Source organism: Schistocerca nitens, chromosome 2 (genome assembly GCF_023898315.1).
Source record: "Schistocerca nitens isolate TAMUIC-IGC-003100 chromosome 2, iqSchNite1.1, whole genome shotgun sequence".
In the NCBI taxonomy this organism is placed as follows: domain Eukaryota; kingdom Metazoa; phylum Arthropoda; class Insecta; order Orthoptera; family Acrididae; genus Schistocerca; species Schistocerca nitens.
Window position 1 is genome coordinate 739,942,800 of NC_064615.1, and position 19,205 is coordinate 739,962,004.

The following is a 19,205-nucleotide window of genomic DNA, read 5'->3' on the forward strand; positions in this document are numbered from 1 at the left end:
GACGAGTGGTAATTGGCATTAAAAATTGTCAACTGTCTGATGATGAGTATTCATCAACGAAACTGTACTGTCTCAAAGTACATACTCAGAACTGACTGCCATTTCAACGCATTAACGCTAAGAGGGTAGGTTCAACAGATGGCTCTACCGGAGCAACAGTCTTCTAAGACTCGACAATATTTCGGACAAGCTACGCTTCATCTAACGTCTGTGATCGACATACCTAACGCCATCCCCCAGGCGTTTCATGCGAAAGGGACTGGTACTTAAAAAAAGAAGAAGAAATTGATAAAATGGTCGTTTCAGACAGAAACTACTGGTACTCAAAGGGTTATAGAGCTAGGACTAGGAAATCCGCCTTATGCAAGACACCTTTTTCAGTTTCGTTTACCCACATATGTTTCCTTCACGTAAGTAAGAAAATAAAAAAAACACTGAAGATAGCACAAAAAGTGCTGAAACATGTCTGGGTAAAACGGAACTGAAAAGGTCTCTTGGATGAGGCGGATTTCCTCGTCCTATTTTCATAGGAAGTACGGACATAAGAAGAACTGCAACACCACATGATGATTATTGATTATGGAGCTTTTGCTGCAGAAGTTGTGGGCCTTAAAGTTAAATAAATAACACTATAGTTGGAGTCATTAACGATGGTGGTCGAGTTTAGGTTTGTTCTGCGCATCTGCGTCTCGCATTCTCCAGCAACCAAAGAGGGTTCAGTAGTGTTCTGAGCGCTCCGCTGTGAATGTCGTAACTAACGCGAGCATTAAACGTGATCGTAGCGAGTTATTAGCTGAATTTTTATTCAAGTTGTTGCGAGTTGTTATTGCTGATGGTGGTGGTAAGCGAAAAATTCTGTGCAAGCAAGTAAGAGAAGTAATTTGCAGTATACACGTTTCCTTCGAACGCTACGCAGTTGTATGGACTTACCGAAAACGTCGCGTGGAACAACGCAAACACCGTCCTTGTGTCGAGTTGCGCGAAAAGCCATCATTCGTGGATCGGACTAGAACTCACTGCAGGACAAGATCGAAGACACACGTCGGAGAGACCCCGCAATCTTCAGCGGTCTGATGACGTCACGACACGAACCGTTGCGTGGATACGTTTAAATGGCTCTGAGCACTATGGGACTTAACATCTGAGGTCATCAGTCCCCTAGACTTAGAACTACTTAAACCTAACTAAGCTAAGGAGATCACACACATCCATGCCCGAGGCAGGATTCGAACCTGAAGCAGCGCGGTTCCGGACTGAAGCGCCTAGAACCGCTCGGTTACAGCTGCCGGCGCGCGGAAACGCACAAACAGTTCTGCTAGCTGAGCTCGTTAAAGTTTAAATATCTTGTGTCTTTATAGCCTCTGATGATGTCTCCTTCATGAGGAGAAGCAACGTTAAACACAGAAACATGCCTCAGACTACAGCCTAACGCCCATCTTTTTTTTTTCTGATGTACTGTGATGGATAGTATCAATCTTGTAAATTGTGTTTTAACATGCTTGGTGCATAACAGGAGCGACGAGAGCTCGATTTATCATTTCTCATCTAATGTCATGATCAAAGATTCTGTATGAGTTGATAGTATCTTTGTTTCTATTTTTTGACTTCGTAAACCCTAGTTTCTCTTGTGGACGCTAGTCAGTTTCGTGACGATGCCTCAGTAAGCTGAATACATTTTCGAAATGAACAAATTATTATTAGAACAAACGGCAGTTGTTTATTTTTCAACCTTAAATATGAAATTATTCTACCGGGAAGTGGCGAAAGAATACGTAAATTTGTAAATACTGGCCGTGAAACCGTGTATTGTAGAGTGGATGCAGCGATGTAAGAGCAGTGTGTAAGGTCTGGTGGTGGTCTGGCGAAGCGAGGTTGTCACGCCAGCCGTCGTAGCACGCGAGGTTCGGCCCGGCCGGCGCGTCCTTGCCTGTGTAATTACACCTGTTGAGGAGGAAGCACAAAGGCGCGACCACAGCTGGAGCCTCCCGGATCGGCAGCCACAGCCAACCACATGGCGACTGCAGAGTCCGCAGACGCAGCTTCGCGCGGGCCACGCGTTTATTCGAGGAGCGTCTTGTCTGGCTAAAAACTCTGATTCAGCAAGTCGGGCTTGTAGTAGCGTCTGTGCGACAAATAAATTGCGTTCTGGTGTCGCCTTCAAGACTTGGTGTTCTGGCGCACCTCGCACACTCCGTAACATACATCCTATCACACAAGCACTTGGTTTCTCGTTGGTGTCTGTGTTCTGATGCAAATGTTGACCAGCTCTGCGTACCTAATCCCGTACAGACGAGGAGACTTCAAACAGTAAGTTACACATGTCGTACATGCTGAGGCCATTGCGCAAGAATGACACCTTGTCATAAGAGAGTACACGTTCTGAGTTTCCTGCAGACAAAGTTCGCCGACCACTGTGGCCGAGCGGTTCTAGGCGCTTCAGTCCGGAGCCGCGCTGCTGATACGGCCGCAGGTTCGAATTCTGCCTCGGGCATGGATGTGTGTGATGTCCTTTGGTTAGTTACATTTAAGTAGTTCTAAGTTTAGGGGACTGATGACCTCAGATGTTAAGTCCCATAGTGCTCAGTCATTTTTGAACCTAAACATAAACGATTGTAATGTACTGGGCATAAATAGGCAGAAAGAGCAATTATTGTATGACTACACGATTGCCGAACAACCTCTGGAGCAGTCGTTTTCATAAAATATTTAGAAGTAAGCGTAGTTGGCGTTTTAAAGCGGAACCAGCACGTAAAACTTATCGCAGGTTAGGTAATGCCAGACAGATTCTTTGGAAGAATCGTCAGTAAATATAGTCCACCCAGGAAGGAGGTAGCTTACAAAACTCTCGTTCGACCGATACTTGAATGCAGCACGTCAGTCTGGGATCCATACCATATAGGATTGATAGGGAACATAGAGAAGATCCAAAGAACAGCACTGTGATTTGTTACAGGTTCCTTTAGCAAGCGAGAGCGTTACTACGTCGTGGTGTGGTTTATTGCTATATTTCCGAGAGCGTACCTTCCTAGAAGAGTCAACCAAATTGCTCCCTCCTACGTGCATCCCGCGAAAAGACCGTGGAGGCAAAATAAGAGAGATTCTAGCTGAAAGGCAGACCCACCAGCAATCGCTCTTCCAGCGAATCATTCACGACTTTAACAGGAAAAACAGGGAAGTAACAGCGGTACACAAGTACCCTCCGCCACATATCGCAACTTGTAGCCAACTCCCTCTGTGAGAGCCTTGGCCATACTGCTCTCCTACTCAGATTATATTAGATTAGATTAATACTTGTTCCATAGATCATAAATACGACACTTCTCAATGATTTGGGGGTGGGGAAATTACCCACTTACTATATCCAAAAATTCATCTAATGAGTAGAAGGAGTTGCCATTCAGAAATTTTTTAATTTCCTTTTAAATGCTATATGGCTATCTGTCAGACTTCTGATGCTATTAGGTAACTGACCAAAGACCTTTGTGGCAACATAATTTGCCCCTGTCTGAGCCAAGTTAGATTTAACCTTGAGTAGTGAAGATCATCCTTTCTCCTAGTGTTGTAGCCATGTACACTGCTATTACTTGTGAATTCGTTCGGATTGTTAAAAACAAATTTCATAAGCGAATATATATATAGGGTGTCCAGAAAAGGGCTCCCTGATTTCAAAATTAAATATCTCGAAAACAAAGATCGATAGAGGAATGCAGTAAACGGTATGTTTATTGTGAAAGCTGTAAGAAGTTTATAAAGCAGTTTGAAATAATAGTTAAAAAAGATGCTAATAGATGGCGCTGTACGCTGTACAGCTCATATCAGCATACATAAGTGAAATAATCGTATGAAAACAATCTTTACAAACCATCACATCACAATGTTTTCAAAATGTTCACCATTGGCACTACAGAGGTGGCGCAAACGAAGAATGAAATTCGCCATCACATTTCGTAGTGTCTCAACCGAAATGGATTCACATGCCACAGAGATCGCCGATTGAAGCAGATGCAGCCAACATCAAATCCTTCACTATCAATCATTGTGAGCATCTGATTAGCAAAGGCAACCCTTTGTTGCACAGCTCGTACGGGTATGGCCTGGTGCGTTTGAATTTTGAATGGAAACATGTGTAGGCTCTTTCTCAGTATTTTCTGCGTGCTGGAACCCTTCAAACCAGTCTCAGATGCAATGCTACGGACGGATGACATTGGATTTCGCTGAATAATTCCAGAAACTGTGGCGATATTTTCAGGCGTAACTGCGGTTTGCTTGCGGCCAACATGCCTCACTAGAGCATCAGTTACACTGCCTGTTCGTTGAAATTTTGCGAAGAGCGTACGAATGGTTTTCGCATCGGGTCCTTTTGGAACATTAAATCGTGCTTGAAAACTTCGCCTTGTTGCCGTAGGACTCTCTTCTAACCTGTGGTACTCTAGCACCAGAAAAACACGTTGTTCAATGGAGTACATGGTTTTAATCTCTTCCTTCGGTACGCTAACCTCCTTTCACGTTTCAATAGTGTAACTGATCGCTCTGGGCTTCGGATCACTATTTATACTAGGCATTACGTATGGTGATTACAGCGCCATCTGTTAGCAGTGAGGCTACAGTGAAGATCCCTAGCTCTTTAAATAAGTGTCTGTAGGGTGTCTTGGATGAGCTCCAGCAATTATTCAGATTACACGCTTTTGTGCAATGAACACTCTTCTACTAAATGATGAGTTACCCCAGAATATGATGCCATACGAAAGCAGAGACTGTTTGGGATGTGATGCGACGTCGCCCTATGCCCCAGAGTGAACGAAGTACCGGGTGAGAGGTTTGGCTAGCGTTGACGACCCTCGAATGCCGACACGGTGGAAGTAGTGTCGCCACGTGAGCGGAATGGCTCGGGACAGCCAGCGCCCACTGCCGTAACGGGCCGTGGCAGGTCGCGAGGGCGCTGGGAGCCGAGCGCTGCCAGCAACGGCTATCTCTCGCTGCCTGCCCGGTACGTGCTTCTGTCGAACGCTGAGCTGGCGGTCGCTGCTGTGAACAGCGACACTCTGTTTACGATACAAATCAGCGTCTTCTTGTTCGGCGCAACGAGAGTGAAATGATTTATACTGCTGGCATATCCACCCACGCTAGTCACGGTACTGGTGTAACACGACGAAACGAGATTCGCAAATAGTACGTGAGGCACACTAATTGCAACTTCTGTTGTAAATTCTCGGTTACCTGATGAGTTCGTCGTTACATGAAGAGAAGTTTCCGCGGCGCGGTATTAACCGAGCGGACTGAGGCGATGCAGTCATGGACTCTGCAGCTGGTCCCGGCGGAGGTTCGAGTCCTCCCTCGGGCATGGGTGTATGTGTTTGTCCTTAGGATAATTAAGGTTAAGTAGTGTGTAAACTTAGGGACTGATGACCTTAGCAGTTAAGTCCCATAAGATTTCACACACATTTGAACATTTTTGAAGAGAAGTTTCCAGCGTGAATTTTCCGTTTGCAGCGGGGTGTGGCTCAAATCAAATGGCTCTGAGCACTATGGGACTCAACTGCTGTGGTCATAAGTCCCCTAGAACTTAGAACTACTTAAACCTAACCAACCTAAAGACATCACACACATCCATGCCCGAGGCAGGATTCGAACCTGCCACCGTAGCGGTCGTGCGGTTCCAGACTGTAGCGCCTTTAACCGCTCGGCCAATCCGGCCGGCCAGCGGGGTGTGCTCTAATTTGAATCTCCATCGCAGATTAAAACTGTACCTGACCGGGACTTGAACTATAGTTTTTGCCGGCCGGAGTGGCCGAGCGGTTAAAGGCGCTACAGTCTGGAACCGCACGACCGCTACGGTCGCAGATTCGAATCCTGCCTCGGGCATGGATGTGTGTGATGTCCTTAGGTTAGTTAGGTTTAAGTAGTTCTAAGTTCTAGGGGACTTATGACCACAGCAGTTGAGTCCCATAGTGCTCAGAGCCATTTGAACCATTTTGAACTATAGTTTTTAAGGTACTGGCAGAAGTAAAGCTGTCAGGACGGAGTGAGTGTCGCGCGTGGATAGCTCAGTCAGTAGAGCACTTGCCTGCGAAAGTCAAAGGTTCAAAAATGTTCAAATGTGTGTGAAATCTTATGGGACTTAAGTACTAAGGTCATAAGTCCCTAAGCTTAGCCGGCCGAAGTGGCCGAGCGGTTAAAGGCGCTACGGTCTGGAACCGCACGACCGCTACGGTCGCAGGATCGAATCCTGCCTCGGGCATGGATGTGTGTGATGTCCTTACGTTAGTTAGGTTTAAGTAGTTCTAAGTTCTAGGGGACTTATGACCACAGCAGTTGAGTCCCATAGTGCTCAGAGCCATTTTGAACCCTAAGCTTACACACTACTTAACCTAAATTATCTCAAGGACGAACACACACACCCATACCCGAGGGAGGACTCGAACCTCCGCCGGGACCATCCGCACAGTCCATGACTGCAGCGCCTTAGATTGCTCGGCTAATCCGGCGCGCGAAAGTCAAAGGTCTAAGGTTCGAGTGCCGGTACAGCAAACTGTTTTAATCTTACAGGTAATTTCAAGTAATTATTCAACAATGAGCACGAGTCATACACAATTTCACACACTCGGATTTACGTAAAACCGTACTCCACAAATTTTTGGTTTTAGTTAAATACTGTGATCGAAATTGTCTCAGAAATAAATGAAATCCTCGGGCTCCGATCAAGTTTTTCAAATGGTTCCCATTGGTTGCAAAGCTAATGTCAGAATGGATGATTTCCTCCCACTTATTCTCAATTGGGAGCCCGTCTCCTCCGTTACCAACTAGCGTGGTAGCATTGGCTGAAAAGGATCGCTACTCTATAATAGGCCCTATTTCCGCTCTACTGCTTCGAGTGGAACATAAAAAGGAAAAAGAATCGCCGGCCGGAGTGGCCGAGCGGTTCTAGGCGCTACAGTCTGGAACCACGCGACCGCTACGGTCGCAGGTTCGAATCCTCACTCTGGCATGGATGTGTGTGGTGTCCTTAGGTTAGTTAGGTTTAAGTAGTTCTAAGTTCTAGGGGACTGATGACCTCAGAAGTTAAGTCCCATAGTGCTCAGAGCCATTTTTTGAAAAAGAATCAGTGGTCATTGTAAAAAAGGTAAATAAGTATTTGGATAATTTACCCCTTATCGAAAACATATTGGAAACTTTGAAACTGTGGAAAATTCAAATAGTTTGACTTAACACTGATTTAAATCCTGTTCTTATCGCTGAGCTAACATTACCCGCTTTTATGATAAGACCTTTTTCCATTAATAGACGTTTTTGTATGACTTAATTGGTAGAGAACCAGCTTGTAAAACAGGATAGAATAGGAGATAGGATCAATGTGCTGGATCGGTCGTTGACTCTTAGCCAGAAAGGAGCAAATCTGCGTTTGCGTGTTTATGAACAGCTAGGAGCACGAACAACCGCCTGGGGTATCAGTATTCGGCCTCTGAGCTGCGGCAGTCCGCCTGTAACCGCAGTGTGGTCGCTGGTCGACCGGCCTTCCATTGTCCTTCAGCTGCACATTCCAGAGGGGAAAACTCGTCAGAAAGTACCACAAATATGTGAAAACACGCCGTTTAAGCTGGTGACAACTCGATATCTATTTTGTGATACTGTCATTTACTGAGTAGATTTCCAAAAATTTGCATCCGTTTAATTTCGTCAACCGTTCAAGACACTGAACCGAGGTTTTCTCCATATGTTAGTACACAGAGGGGCTAAAACCGTCCTAACTGTCACCCAGTTCTCTGCCTACTGACTGATTGAATACCACGACTCGGGTTAAGACAGTTTTACGAAATTTCGTGGAGCTCTGAAACATTTTACATCTTCACAGTATGCTCTCACTGTAATCAACAAATGTGTACGTAAGCAGTACTCTTCCCACACTGAATATACACTTATTCCCAGAGTAGAATACACCGTCACAAACATTTAATAGATCGGCACCAGCATGTATGCACTGCAACACCTTGCTATCTAAACATAGCTTGAGATGCCACGCCTCTTCTGTCAAAATCAGTACAGCGCATAAGTTTAGAACTTGAGCGAATACACGTATGCAAATATTTGGCAGGTAGCTTTTCTCCTTACACCCGACTGACCTTATCCCTGCGATACACAGACACATCTACAGTCACAATCAATGCACACAGTAAATACATAAATAGATATAAATACACAATTGTTATAAGTGTTGCTGTAGTTGTGATTATACATGTTAACTGTTAGCTGCCGAAAGGATGTGTGTGGGCAAGTGCCGCAAATGCGCTTTATGTAAAATGTTATTCACAGAATAAGTAAACTGAATATATACTTGCTGACATGCGTGAACAGCTTATTGTCGTAAGAATTCAGATCGATCGTAATGATAAAAATTAATTGCTGCTTGGAATACAAACTTGTGGCAACGTGATCTATAGTTGGAAGTAAATGATGTGTAAAACTGACTAGCGCTTGTTTACAATGAGTAATAAACTACTTTTGTAAGCCATTTTAACTTAGAAGTAGTTGAGAGCTGAAACCAATTGTATGTTATGTTTCACAACAGCGATGTTTTACACTCGAAAGTTCCAATACATTGATGCAGCCTTCACCTTACAAACTAATTAAAAAAGCACTTCCATAAATGTTGTAGCAGAGTTGTAATTAATAGTGATAGAACCTCTTTCATAAACCATAATGTTAGCACAGGAATGCAAAGTTCTGACAACGAGTAAAATCTGTTGGGCTGCAGACGTAATTAGTACTATGTGGAATACCAGTAGTAATCGTCTTAAGTGACATGAATACTGTTTTGCTGTTGGGCACACTTTAATCCCAGCAACAAAAAAGGCGGCGAATTGTTGACAGGTAAATTCAGAGATGTCACCTCAGAGACTTGCTACCTTGTGCTGGTTGCATCTTAGTCTCTGGAATCGGCGCTCTGCTATTCCGGGAATATCGCTGAACTGCTTCCTAAGTGGCGAAGGCCGTTTCGTCGATTTCTTAAATGTTCACCAACACTGTAAACAAATTTTAGACGATTTCCGATTTCTAGGGGTTGGCGAGGGCAAGGGGGAGGGGGGGGGGGGCAGATGTTCAGGCCACGAACACAGATATTCACACCTGACCGCCTTTTTCTTATACCGTACCCTTCAAATAACTGAACGGTAGCTTCGCCTTGTACGTTTGGAATGCAGCTTAGAACAATCAATCTACAGTTAAAGTCACAGGGCTAGCAATCCACTTCCACATGAAAAGCGGGGTAACAATAAAATGCCTGTTTTTCTTACAGTCACATTTGAACTTTCACAAGCACTGTTCACAGAATGCACAAAAAACAATATAAGTAGTTATTGTCTTCTGGTTTTCAAAAATTTTAGAGGTCTTTTTACATATTCTGGTGTGCGGAATTATAATAAAGTTGTGGATTATGTTTTTACATCTTGTAGTGTCCCTTTTGCAATACTCACCATTATCGAGGTGAAACATAAATGAAAATGACTGTATGTTACTCAAAATGAATTGCAAACATCGATTTATCTGCGAAAGGTAATAACACTAACTGTAAAAATATACAATATAGATCGATAGATGCAAAAAAGACATTTTTATGAGATTATGATGTGTAAGTAATTAAAAGAAATATTATCTTTGTAAGAGTATAAAATACAATGCAATGCTCATTCTTCTGTCTAGTCTGTTTGTTCTGTTCGTTCTGGTGTTAGCTGGAATAAGGTACGCAAGCTATTGTGCTGCGCTAGCGTTTGTTTCTGTCGTAACGTAATTGCAAATATTTAATGGTGTAAACTGTGTCCTAGTAAGAATATATTAGTATAAAGTGATCTCCGTGTGTTATTTCAAGAACCTACGCCACATTTATCTTATGAAAAGAATATTTAATGAAAATTATTTAGCATGTTTCCAGCTGCTGGGGAGCGAGTAACAGTGATCTCTGACTGTTAACAATTAGCCGCCATTGCACTGTACATTTAAAAATATTTTTTCACATCACAGTGTCTGATAGCCGGAGCGGAAGAAATTATGTTAAAATATTCAGTGAGATTAATTGAAGGAATCCAGTGAAACAATTTTATTAAAACTTGTCTATTTTCTGTGATAGTGAACTGGAGCTGAGTAATACTACGCTATTGCATTTACAGTAATTTGTAGGGAGCCTGGCGCTCGATAAAACCAGATATAATACGTAATTAGCAACCTACAAAATTCATTATTTTGCTTAATATATCTCTTTTGTATTTTTTTTGAAAGCTAAACGTAAAAACTAACTTCACCAAAAATCAGTAACATATCACGATAAATCAAAGGACAAACAAATTTACTAGGAGAGTGTTTCCTCTAAAATAAATAGTTATACATAATTTTTTTTAAAGAGATATAATAATCTTTAAGCAAATCGTATGTTTATAGAAATTTATAGACGTTTGTTTCATTTTAGTACAGTTTGGAAACAGTGTCTGAAGCTCAAATGCAGAGCTCTCGAAGGAAATACGCAACGCGTATGCACATGACGGCAGATACACTATACCAGTTCTAGATTTGTTTCACTTTACTAATTCACCGAATATTGTTGCAATCAAACTGATACATTTGTTACGTTCCCCCAACTGCGATTGCGAAGATTTTGGAAGATACAATGCACATTATTGTTCCTTGCTAGACGTAGTGTGTCTACGTAAACTGATGTAGGCTGAATTACCTGAGCCGCCTTAATCAAGTCTCTCCTGTTCTTTTGCGATACATTTTTAGTGGGATTGCTTGAATTGTAATTCTGCCATATGTTCAGTTTGATGCTTGTGTCACAGATAATGTTTCGGCTCATGTTTATGTGACGCTTTATGTACATCGTTCGTAGCTTAACCCTTTCACTACCATTGGGACATTTGTGTCCCAAGATAGGTTTATCAGAGAACTGGTGGCAATTAGCTTCACATTATTGCTGTTTTACTGTCCCATTGGTAAAGGGAAACCTGATAATGGTTTGCAGAATTATTTTAATTACATCTTGCACCTTTAGGCTGTGATGTCTTAAATTTTGTTGTTGCCACACTGCTCCACTACGCTCCATGTTATGTTATCGGACTACTTTGCGCGTCTATATAGACAACCCAATGGACCGACTTGCAAAGCGGGCCGCTGTCTCAACTTTCCGGTCAATTCGTGCCCACGAATCGCACACACGTACAAGTGATAAGGAAATACCACGAACACAACACAACACATTCCCATGCCTAATACGCTGTGGGAAAACAGTTGGCTTCAAAAACAGCTTCCAGTTGTCTCGGAATGTATAAGCACAGGTCTTGTATAGTTTCCAAGGAAAGTTGTATTCTTTTTGCAAAACAGTGGCGAGTTTAGGTAACGTTGATGAAGGTGGACAGCGATCACACACTGCCCTCTCCAAGATAGACCACAAAGGCTCAGTAATATTGAGATGTAGTGACTGGTGGCCAAGGGAGATGCGATACTTCATTTTCATGCTCACAAAACCAGTCCTAGATTATGGGAGCCGTGTGAATACGGACCCTGTCGTCTTGGAACGCAGCGTCAGTGCACTGGGAGACAAACATTGTACCATGGCCAAGCGGTCACATAATCAAAAAAATGGTTCAAATGGCTCTGAGCACTATGGGACTTAACTGCTGTGGTCAGCAGTCCCCTAGAACTTAGAACTATTTAAACCTAACTAACGTAAGGACATCACACACATCCATGCCCGAGGCAGGATTCGAACCTGCGACCGTAGCGGTCGCGCGGTTCCAGACTGTATTGCCTAGAACCGCTCGGCCACCCCGGCCGGTGGTCACATAATCCTTTCCACTAATGCTACGTTGCAGAGTAACCACGGGATACCATGATACGGCTGCGCAAATCATCACAGAACCCAGCCACGTTTCGCTCATGGGATGTAAACGCGGGCTGGCCAGTGTGGCCGAGCGCTTATAGGCGCTTCAGTATGGAACTGCGCGACCGCTACGGTCGCAGGTTCGAATCCTGCCTCGGGTATGGATGTGTGTGATGTCCTTAGGTTAGTTAGGTTTAAGTAGTTCTAAGTTCTAGGGGACTGATGACCTCAGAAGTTAAGTCCCATAGTGCTCAGAGCCATTTGAACCCTAAACGCGGACAGAAGTTGGAAACAGTGCGACAAAAGACTCATCCGACCAAATTACTTTCTTCCTTTGCCTAGTGCAAGTTTTATGGCTTCGGCACCACGATACGGGAAATTGAATCACTGATGTGTGATTCTGGAATTCTAGCTCGCCCTTCAATTCCCTGCTTATGGAGCTCCCTTCGTGTTTTGGTGCTGACAGTGTTCGCGAGTCCGAAATGCAGTTCTGCAGTGATTTTTGCAGCTGTCGTCCTCTCATTTTACGTCACAATCTTCTTCAGTGACCGTCTGTCACATATCATCGTCCGTGTTGTGATTTAGCGGTTGATGGTTCTGCGATACGGTGCTCTTGAAACATCAAACACTTCAGCTGCCTTGGTTACGGAAGCACCGACCATACAAGCAACGTGTTTGCTCACGTTCGAATTCACTTAGCTCTAACATAATGCTCTCACAACTAAACGCCGCGCGGTGTAGCCACGCGGTCCAGGGCATCTTGTCACGGTCCGCGCGGCTTCCCCCTGTCGGAGGTTCGAGTCCTCCCTCGGGCATGGGTGTGTGTGTCGTCCTTAGCGTACGTTAGTTTGAGTTAGAATAAATTGTGCGTAAACTTAGGGACAGATGATCTCAGCAGTTTGGTCCCATAAGACCTTACCACAAATTTCCATTTTTTTCCCACAACTACACACTAACCATGACACTTGCAACGTATTGAGGACATTGCACGGGTACCGTTCGTGGTCAAAGACAACAGCGCCACCTGCAGGCTAGGCTGGCATCTTCATTTATCTTCAAGCTGGCATTTCTGGCTGTGTTTCCATATTTTTGCCCAATCCGTGTATTGATGCGTGCTGCGCCAGAGACTGTGAACATATCAAGCATCTGTAAAGAGAGATAAAAAGTCGAAGAGATGCTTTATCCACTGGTATGTCCCAGTTTTCTTCGCAGTCATCTTCTCGAGCCCCAGTGGTACCTATAATTACACGTGTGTGTCCCACACCTTCCTGCATTGGAAAATGCACTGTGCGATATTTATTTCATATTGTTCTTTGTGACTACGACATTAATTAAAATAACCTTACATTAATGTCTTTCACTCCGAAAAAATAACAGTGAAAGTTAACCATGGCCGTATAAAAAAAATGATAAATTGAAAACATTAACAGAAATTTCGACGGCGTTGCTTTTCTGGGAGCAATATGATGACCTAAAAAGCAAAACTGTCAACTGATAATAGGGCTAAGCTTCCGAAACACATCTTAAACGGACAGTTAATGTAGTGACTTGTGAAGTTGTTATAGAGTATCCTTTACGTTTTATGACAAATACTCACTTTGTAAAGAAGGTTATCATGGATACCATGGATAAATGCCGCCGCAAGGATTTGAGGTGGCTGCGCATGTGTGGGAGATTACGGACGGCATCATCGTCTCGATGTCTATCAGATGGCTCAGACAGACTCTACCCGGCGAGACGGAGACTGCTGGGACCGGCGTCCAGTTCTCCTTGAGAAGAAAGCCTCTTTTCTGCCTTTCTTTTCCTTTTTTCCCGTCGGCTGTCGCGACCCCGAGTTCTCCCCCGCAGGCGCCTTGTCCCCCAGCGAAGGCCATTGAAGTTGCCAACCGGGCACCGCGCGCTATTTCCAGCCGATCTGCGCAGACGGGTTTGCTGCCGAGTATCGGCAACGTCGTGGGTTGTCGGAGGGGGTTAACACGGAGGGTTACAGCGCCACGCCCTTCTCTAAGCTTGCTGGTGGCGATCTTACGTAACGATGGCAAATGATATTGCCAAACTAGCGGATCTACGCTGCCGCCGAGCTCGGCAGTTCGGCGTGCGCTCACACGGCAGCGCTGTGTACCTTTCTCCTCGCGTTAGTTCCCGCTTCCTCCGCGCGGCGCCAGCGCTGCGGTAGCAGCCTCGGCTGTCACATCTCGGACAGTAGCATCGCGGGCGGCGGGGAGTGCGGATTGCGCTGCGTCGTACGGAGGGAGTGCGTCCAGTCCGGCCCGCGCGAGTGACATCCGCAGGTTCGTGCCGACGTTGTCCCTCGCCGCGAGTGTGTCCTGTCGACGTGATGTTGCTCCCGTACACCAAAGAACAACTGTGATGTGTTTCGTCTGTTTTACACTACTGCAAACGAGTCTCATGAGGAATAGTTCACGAGTGCTAAAAACAGCTTCTTGAGCGGGCACCGTGTAAAAAATATCGGAAACTGCTCTAAAACGTGCAAATCTTACTGATTTCTGTACTTCTGAGGCTGCCATAATACCAGTACTTGAAAGGCGAACGCAAGACGCTTTGGTTTCACAAAAGTGCAAAGTTTGTTTGTTATGCGTAGGTAAATACATTCTGCTCAGCTGTTAACAGGTTTGTGCGTGCCGGGTACAGATAAAATTTTGTAGGTGCTCAGCAACAAGTTACAAGACTCATTGTCTTTTAAAATAATGCAAATTGAGGGAATGACAGTCTGAATGAAGAACCGCCACGTCTTTTTCGTGTGTTGTATGTTTCCGAATAGTAACTAGTGATATTTTTATTCCTATAGTGGCATCATTTATTGTCGTAGACGATACTGCGTTTTGTGAGAGAGCTAAAAGGCCACTCTTCTTTCCCGCTAAGGGTTAACTGAGCAGGTATTTAGAGCACTATTTATATCTGGGCAGCAGTAGAAGTGTGAAAGAGTGTTGCTCACGAATTGTGAGGACTGTTTGGACGGAAGTTGACGTGTGGAGCAAATAAAAATTTCTACAAATTACGCCTGTTTACATCTAGGATTATCAAGAATTAGCTATGAGGTGGTGAAAATCACAGCGTATGAAGAATAGGTCAGAGATATTTAGTATCGGCGAGGTAGTTGAACGATGCATGAAACCTCCCCTGCGTTGTGAAGACAGCGGTGTGCTTCTCGTCGCCGTGGGGGCCGCGTTTTTCAGAAGGTGCTTATCGGACAGACCGGCTAATGAGGCCCGTATGGGCTTGATGGAGTGTCGTGGAGACGCGCGGTCGGCCAGCTGACGGCAGAGATGCTGTGCATGCGGCGTTACCCGGGCCGTGCCGCCCCCGCGGGGGAGCTGCCGCCCCCGCCTTCGGAGCCCGCCCCCGCGCCGCCCCCAACGCCCCCGCTGGCGGCGGACGTGGCGCCGCCTCCGCACCTGGAGGCGGAGCTGCAGCCGGGCGGCGAGCCTTCGCGCCGTCTGATGGCGCTGTTGTACGAGGACAGCTGGCGGCGGTGCTCGGCGCTGGACTACCGGCCCGTGTACGCGGCGGCGGCGCGCCCGGGGCTCGGCTACTACAAGCCCACGCCACCCCCGCCGCCCACGCCGGCCGCGGAGCACGTCTACGAGGAGGCCTCTGTCGCAACGGCCCGCCGGCCCCAAGGCCGCTACCAGCCGGCAACCGATGGCGACGGAGCTGTTGCCAGGGACGCGCGCTTCGGACGCAAGGATGCCGCCGGTGCCGAATCGCCTAAGCCCCACCAGGAGAGCGAAACACCGCACAGGCCCGAAGTGCCGCCGCGGAGCTTGCGCAACGAAACTGCGAACGCCGCCGGCAGTCGACCCGGAGAAGCGCCCTCTAGAACGCTACAAACCGCTGCTACAATTCCTGTCGCCGCCCCTAGGATCTCCAAGTATCGCCAGCAGGAGAAGGCGATAGCGGCGGAACCGAACAGAGCGTCCGAGAAGGACACCATCTCCCAGTCGAACGGGTCCATCGAGGGTGCGCAGTCCCGGGTGTGGCACTCGAACGGCGCCGCGGAGAGAGCGAACGGTAAAATAGCCAACGGCGAAGGCGGCGTCGCAGGCAACCGGAGCCCGAGGTCGTACTTCGAGAACAGGAGAAGAGAAGCGGTCGAGGTGTCGAGCGATACGACGAAGTCGCAGAAACAGAATGGACTGTTGCCTTTCGGCAGCAACGACTGGTTTAACGCGACTGCGAAGAGCTCCCGCTTCCGTTACTACGACAGTGCGGGGGCGGACGCCCCGAAAGTTGGCAGGAGCTCGCAGGAGGACGCACCTCCGAGGCCAGGGCAGCCTCGTAGAGTACTGACCGAGGCGGAGGAAAGCGGAAGTGCCCGTAACAGTTTGACGCCGCCTTTCAAATACCGCACAAATGGCAAAGCAGTGCCCGGGATCAGCAACGGTGGTACCAGCGCTGAAGAGAACGGTTCACCTGCCACCACCGAGGCTAACGGCGAAACTTCGAGAGCTCTGCCGAGTAGGTATCGGTACGACAAACTCAATGGCGCGGAGAAGAGTGCAGAGAACTCCAGCGAGGAGCCGATGCCTAAGGGCGCAGCTAGTAAAGACGACGCTAGTCCACCGTCGACGAGAAGCAGTCCTAGGTTTCGTTCGGAATACGATACTGCTACAGTGCGAGGGGTCGATGCGGCGATCAAGGATGCCCCGACGGAGAACGGAGACGCCCAGAGGAACGGCGACTCGTCCGCCGCAGCAGTCCAAGTGGCGAGGTACCGTGTGGAGGCCGGGGACGGCGCTAAGCAAGCGGCGGTCGGCAACGCGGAGACGGTAGACAGGGGTGTGGCCGCGAGTCGAATACACCCGTCCAGGAGCAGCCCGCTGCTGCGCTACCAGGAGGCGCCCAGCGCCGCCAGTCGGGGCCTCACCAGGCACAACAGCAGCGCGGCGGCCGCGCGCTACCAGCGCCAGGGAGGCGGCGGCGGGGGCGTGGCGCGGCACCTCGACTACCGGCCCGTCTACACCCCCAACGGCCGACCGCGCAGGGACTCCGACCCCGACCCCGTGTCCAGCCGCTGGCAGACCACCGGCCAGCAGCAGCAGCAACAACAACAACAACAACAAGCTGGAGACGACGATTTCAGCATCCCCCGGCCGCGCCTCATCGTGCCGGTCCATTCGTACCGCGCGCGCCGGACCGGCAATACGTACACCTTGCCAGGTACAGACGCATCACCTGCTGCCGCCTAATACTCGCAGTCTGTAAACATAGCCACTAGATTTCGATCATCGCTGCGCTTCAGCAGCTGTGCAAACAAGTGCTACAGTGCATTAGAAACGACAGCCAACCAGTTGCAAAATGCAGTTTTTTTAAACCCTGACCATGGTTTCGACGGTTTTAAAACCGTATTTTTCAGAAGATTTTTCCCTATTGAAGATTACGACAATCCGTGTTGAGCAACGATAGTAGCATTACAATAAGCAAAATTACATCTACATCTACATGATTACTCTGCAATTCACATTTAAGTGCTTGGCAGAGGGTTCATCGAACCACAATCAACTATCTCTCTACCATTCCACTCCCGAACAGCGCGCGGGAAAAACGAACACCTAAACCTTTCTGTTCGAGCTCTGATTTCTCTAATTTATTTTGATGATCATGCCTACCTATGTAGCTTGGGCTCGACAAAATATTTTCGCATTCGGAAGAGAAAATTGCTTTAATGACTTCCATCCCAACTCGCGTATCATATCCGCCACACTCTCTCCCCTGTTACGTGATAATACAAAACGAGCTGCCCTTTTTTGCACCCTTTCGATGTCCTCCGTCAATCCCACCTGGTAAGGATCCCACACCGCACAGCAATATTCTAACAGAGGACGAACGAGTGTAGTGTAAGCTGTCTCTTTAGTGGACTTGTTGCATCTTGTAAGTGTCCTGCCAATGAAACGCAACCTTTGGCTCGCCTTCCCACAATATTATCTATGTGGTCTTTCCAACTGAAGTTGTTCGTAATTTTAACACCCAGGTACTTAGTTGAATTGACAGCCTTGAGAATTGTACTATTTATCGACTAATCGAATTCCAACGGATTTCTTTTGGAACTCATGAGGATCACTTCACACTTTTCGTTATTTAGCGTCAACATCCACCCGCCACAGCATCAGCAATCTTCTCTAAATCGCTTTGCAACTGATACTGGTCTTCGGATGACCTTACTAGACGGTAAATTACAGCATCATTTGCGAACAACCTAAGAGAACTGCTCAGATTGTCACCCAGGTCATTTATATAGATCAGGAACAGCAGAGGTCCCAGGACGCTTCCCTGGGGAACACCTGATATCACTTCAGTTTTACTCGATGATTTGCCGTCTATTACTACGAACTGCGACTTTCCTGACAGGAAGTCACGAATCCAGTCGTACAACTGAGACGATACCCCGTAGGCCCGCAGCTTGATTAGAAGTCGCTTGTGAGGAACGGTGTCAAAAGCTTTCCGGAAATCTAGAAATACGGAATCAACTTGAGATCCCTTGTCGATAGCGGCCATTACAGGAAATGTTAAAAAAAATAGTGAACCATACTCACGTAGAATCACATTACCTATAGCCAATATCAGGATCGTTGTGTAGTATATGCCATATACTTAATCACCATTTAAAATCCATTATATAAAGGTAGCAGCCGTCTGCTGTAGGGATTTATCTTAAAACTTTTTCAAAAATATCACACAATTGACGCTGGATACAACCACCTCGTATAGTATGCCACGTGGAAGGTTTGTACAAAACTGGCTAGCTCTGAACGTGACATATTAACGCTCTATAGGATCCGATGGCACATTTTATATTTAAATGTCAGTTTTTATATAAGTCAGTTTTTATATAAGTGTCATACAATATGTTGTTTCATCCAGCGGCAAATATGTGATATTTTAAAAAGATTTTAAACAAAGCGCTACAGTAGACAGCTACTACTTTTGTATAATGTATTTTAGTTGGTGATTAAGTGAATGGCATGCCCTAGACAGTCAACGTCTGTGACACTGGCTGTAGATATTGCGATTCCACGTGGGTATGCTTCACTAAAAATTGTTTCGCATATTTTGATGTTACTATCTTTGTTCCACACACAATTTCGTAAACTTCTTAATAGGTAAAATGTCTTCTGAAGAAGACGCTTTTAAAACTGTCAAAACCATGGTCATGCTTTAATAAACCTGTATTTTGCAACTGGTTGGCTGTTATTTCTAATGCATTAAATGTACGAGAAACTCTAAGGCAGGCGAGTGTGCGATGATCCCGCGGGTCGCATGCGCCGCAAAGCAAGTATCAGTGCGTCCCAAGGAGTCAACATCTATCACACGATCGGTATTTAAA

The 19,205-nt window shown here is 46.3% G+C and overlaps 1 protein-coding gene across 2 annotated transcripts in view; it reads left to right on the forward strand.

The window, feature by feature from the left end:
- The window catches only part of LOC126236956 (cGMP-dependent protein kinase, isozyme 2 forms cD4/T1/T3A/T3B), a 582,919-nt gene that overhangs the window by 331,573 nt on the left and 232,141 nt on the right, over positions 1-19,205 (forward strand). Inside the window, exon 1 of one of the 2 annotated variants that reach the window (XM_049946653.1) lies at positions 15,516-17,041. The exons of the other annotated variant lie outside the window; for it this stretch is intronic. Coding sequence (XP_049802610.1) covers positions 16,405-17,041 — 637 coding nt within the window. The 5' untranslated portion in view covers positions 15,516-16,404. Of the gene's footprint in view, positions 1-15,515; positions 17,042-19,205 lie in introns of those variants that run through there. 2 annotated transcript variants of the gene reach the window in all.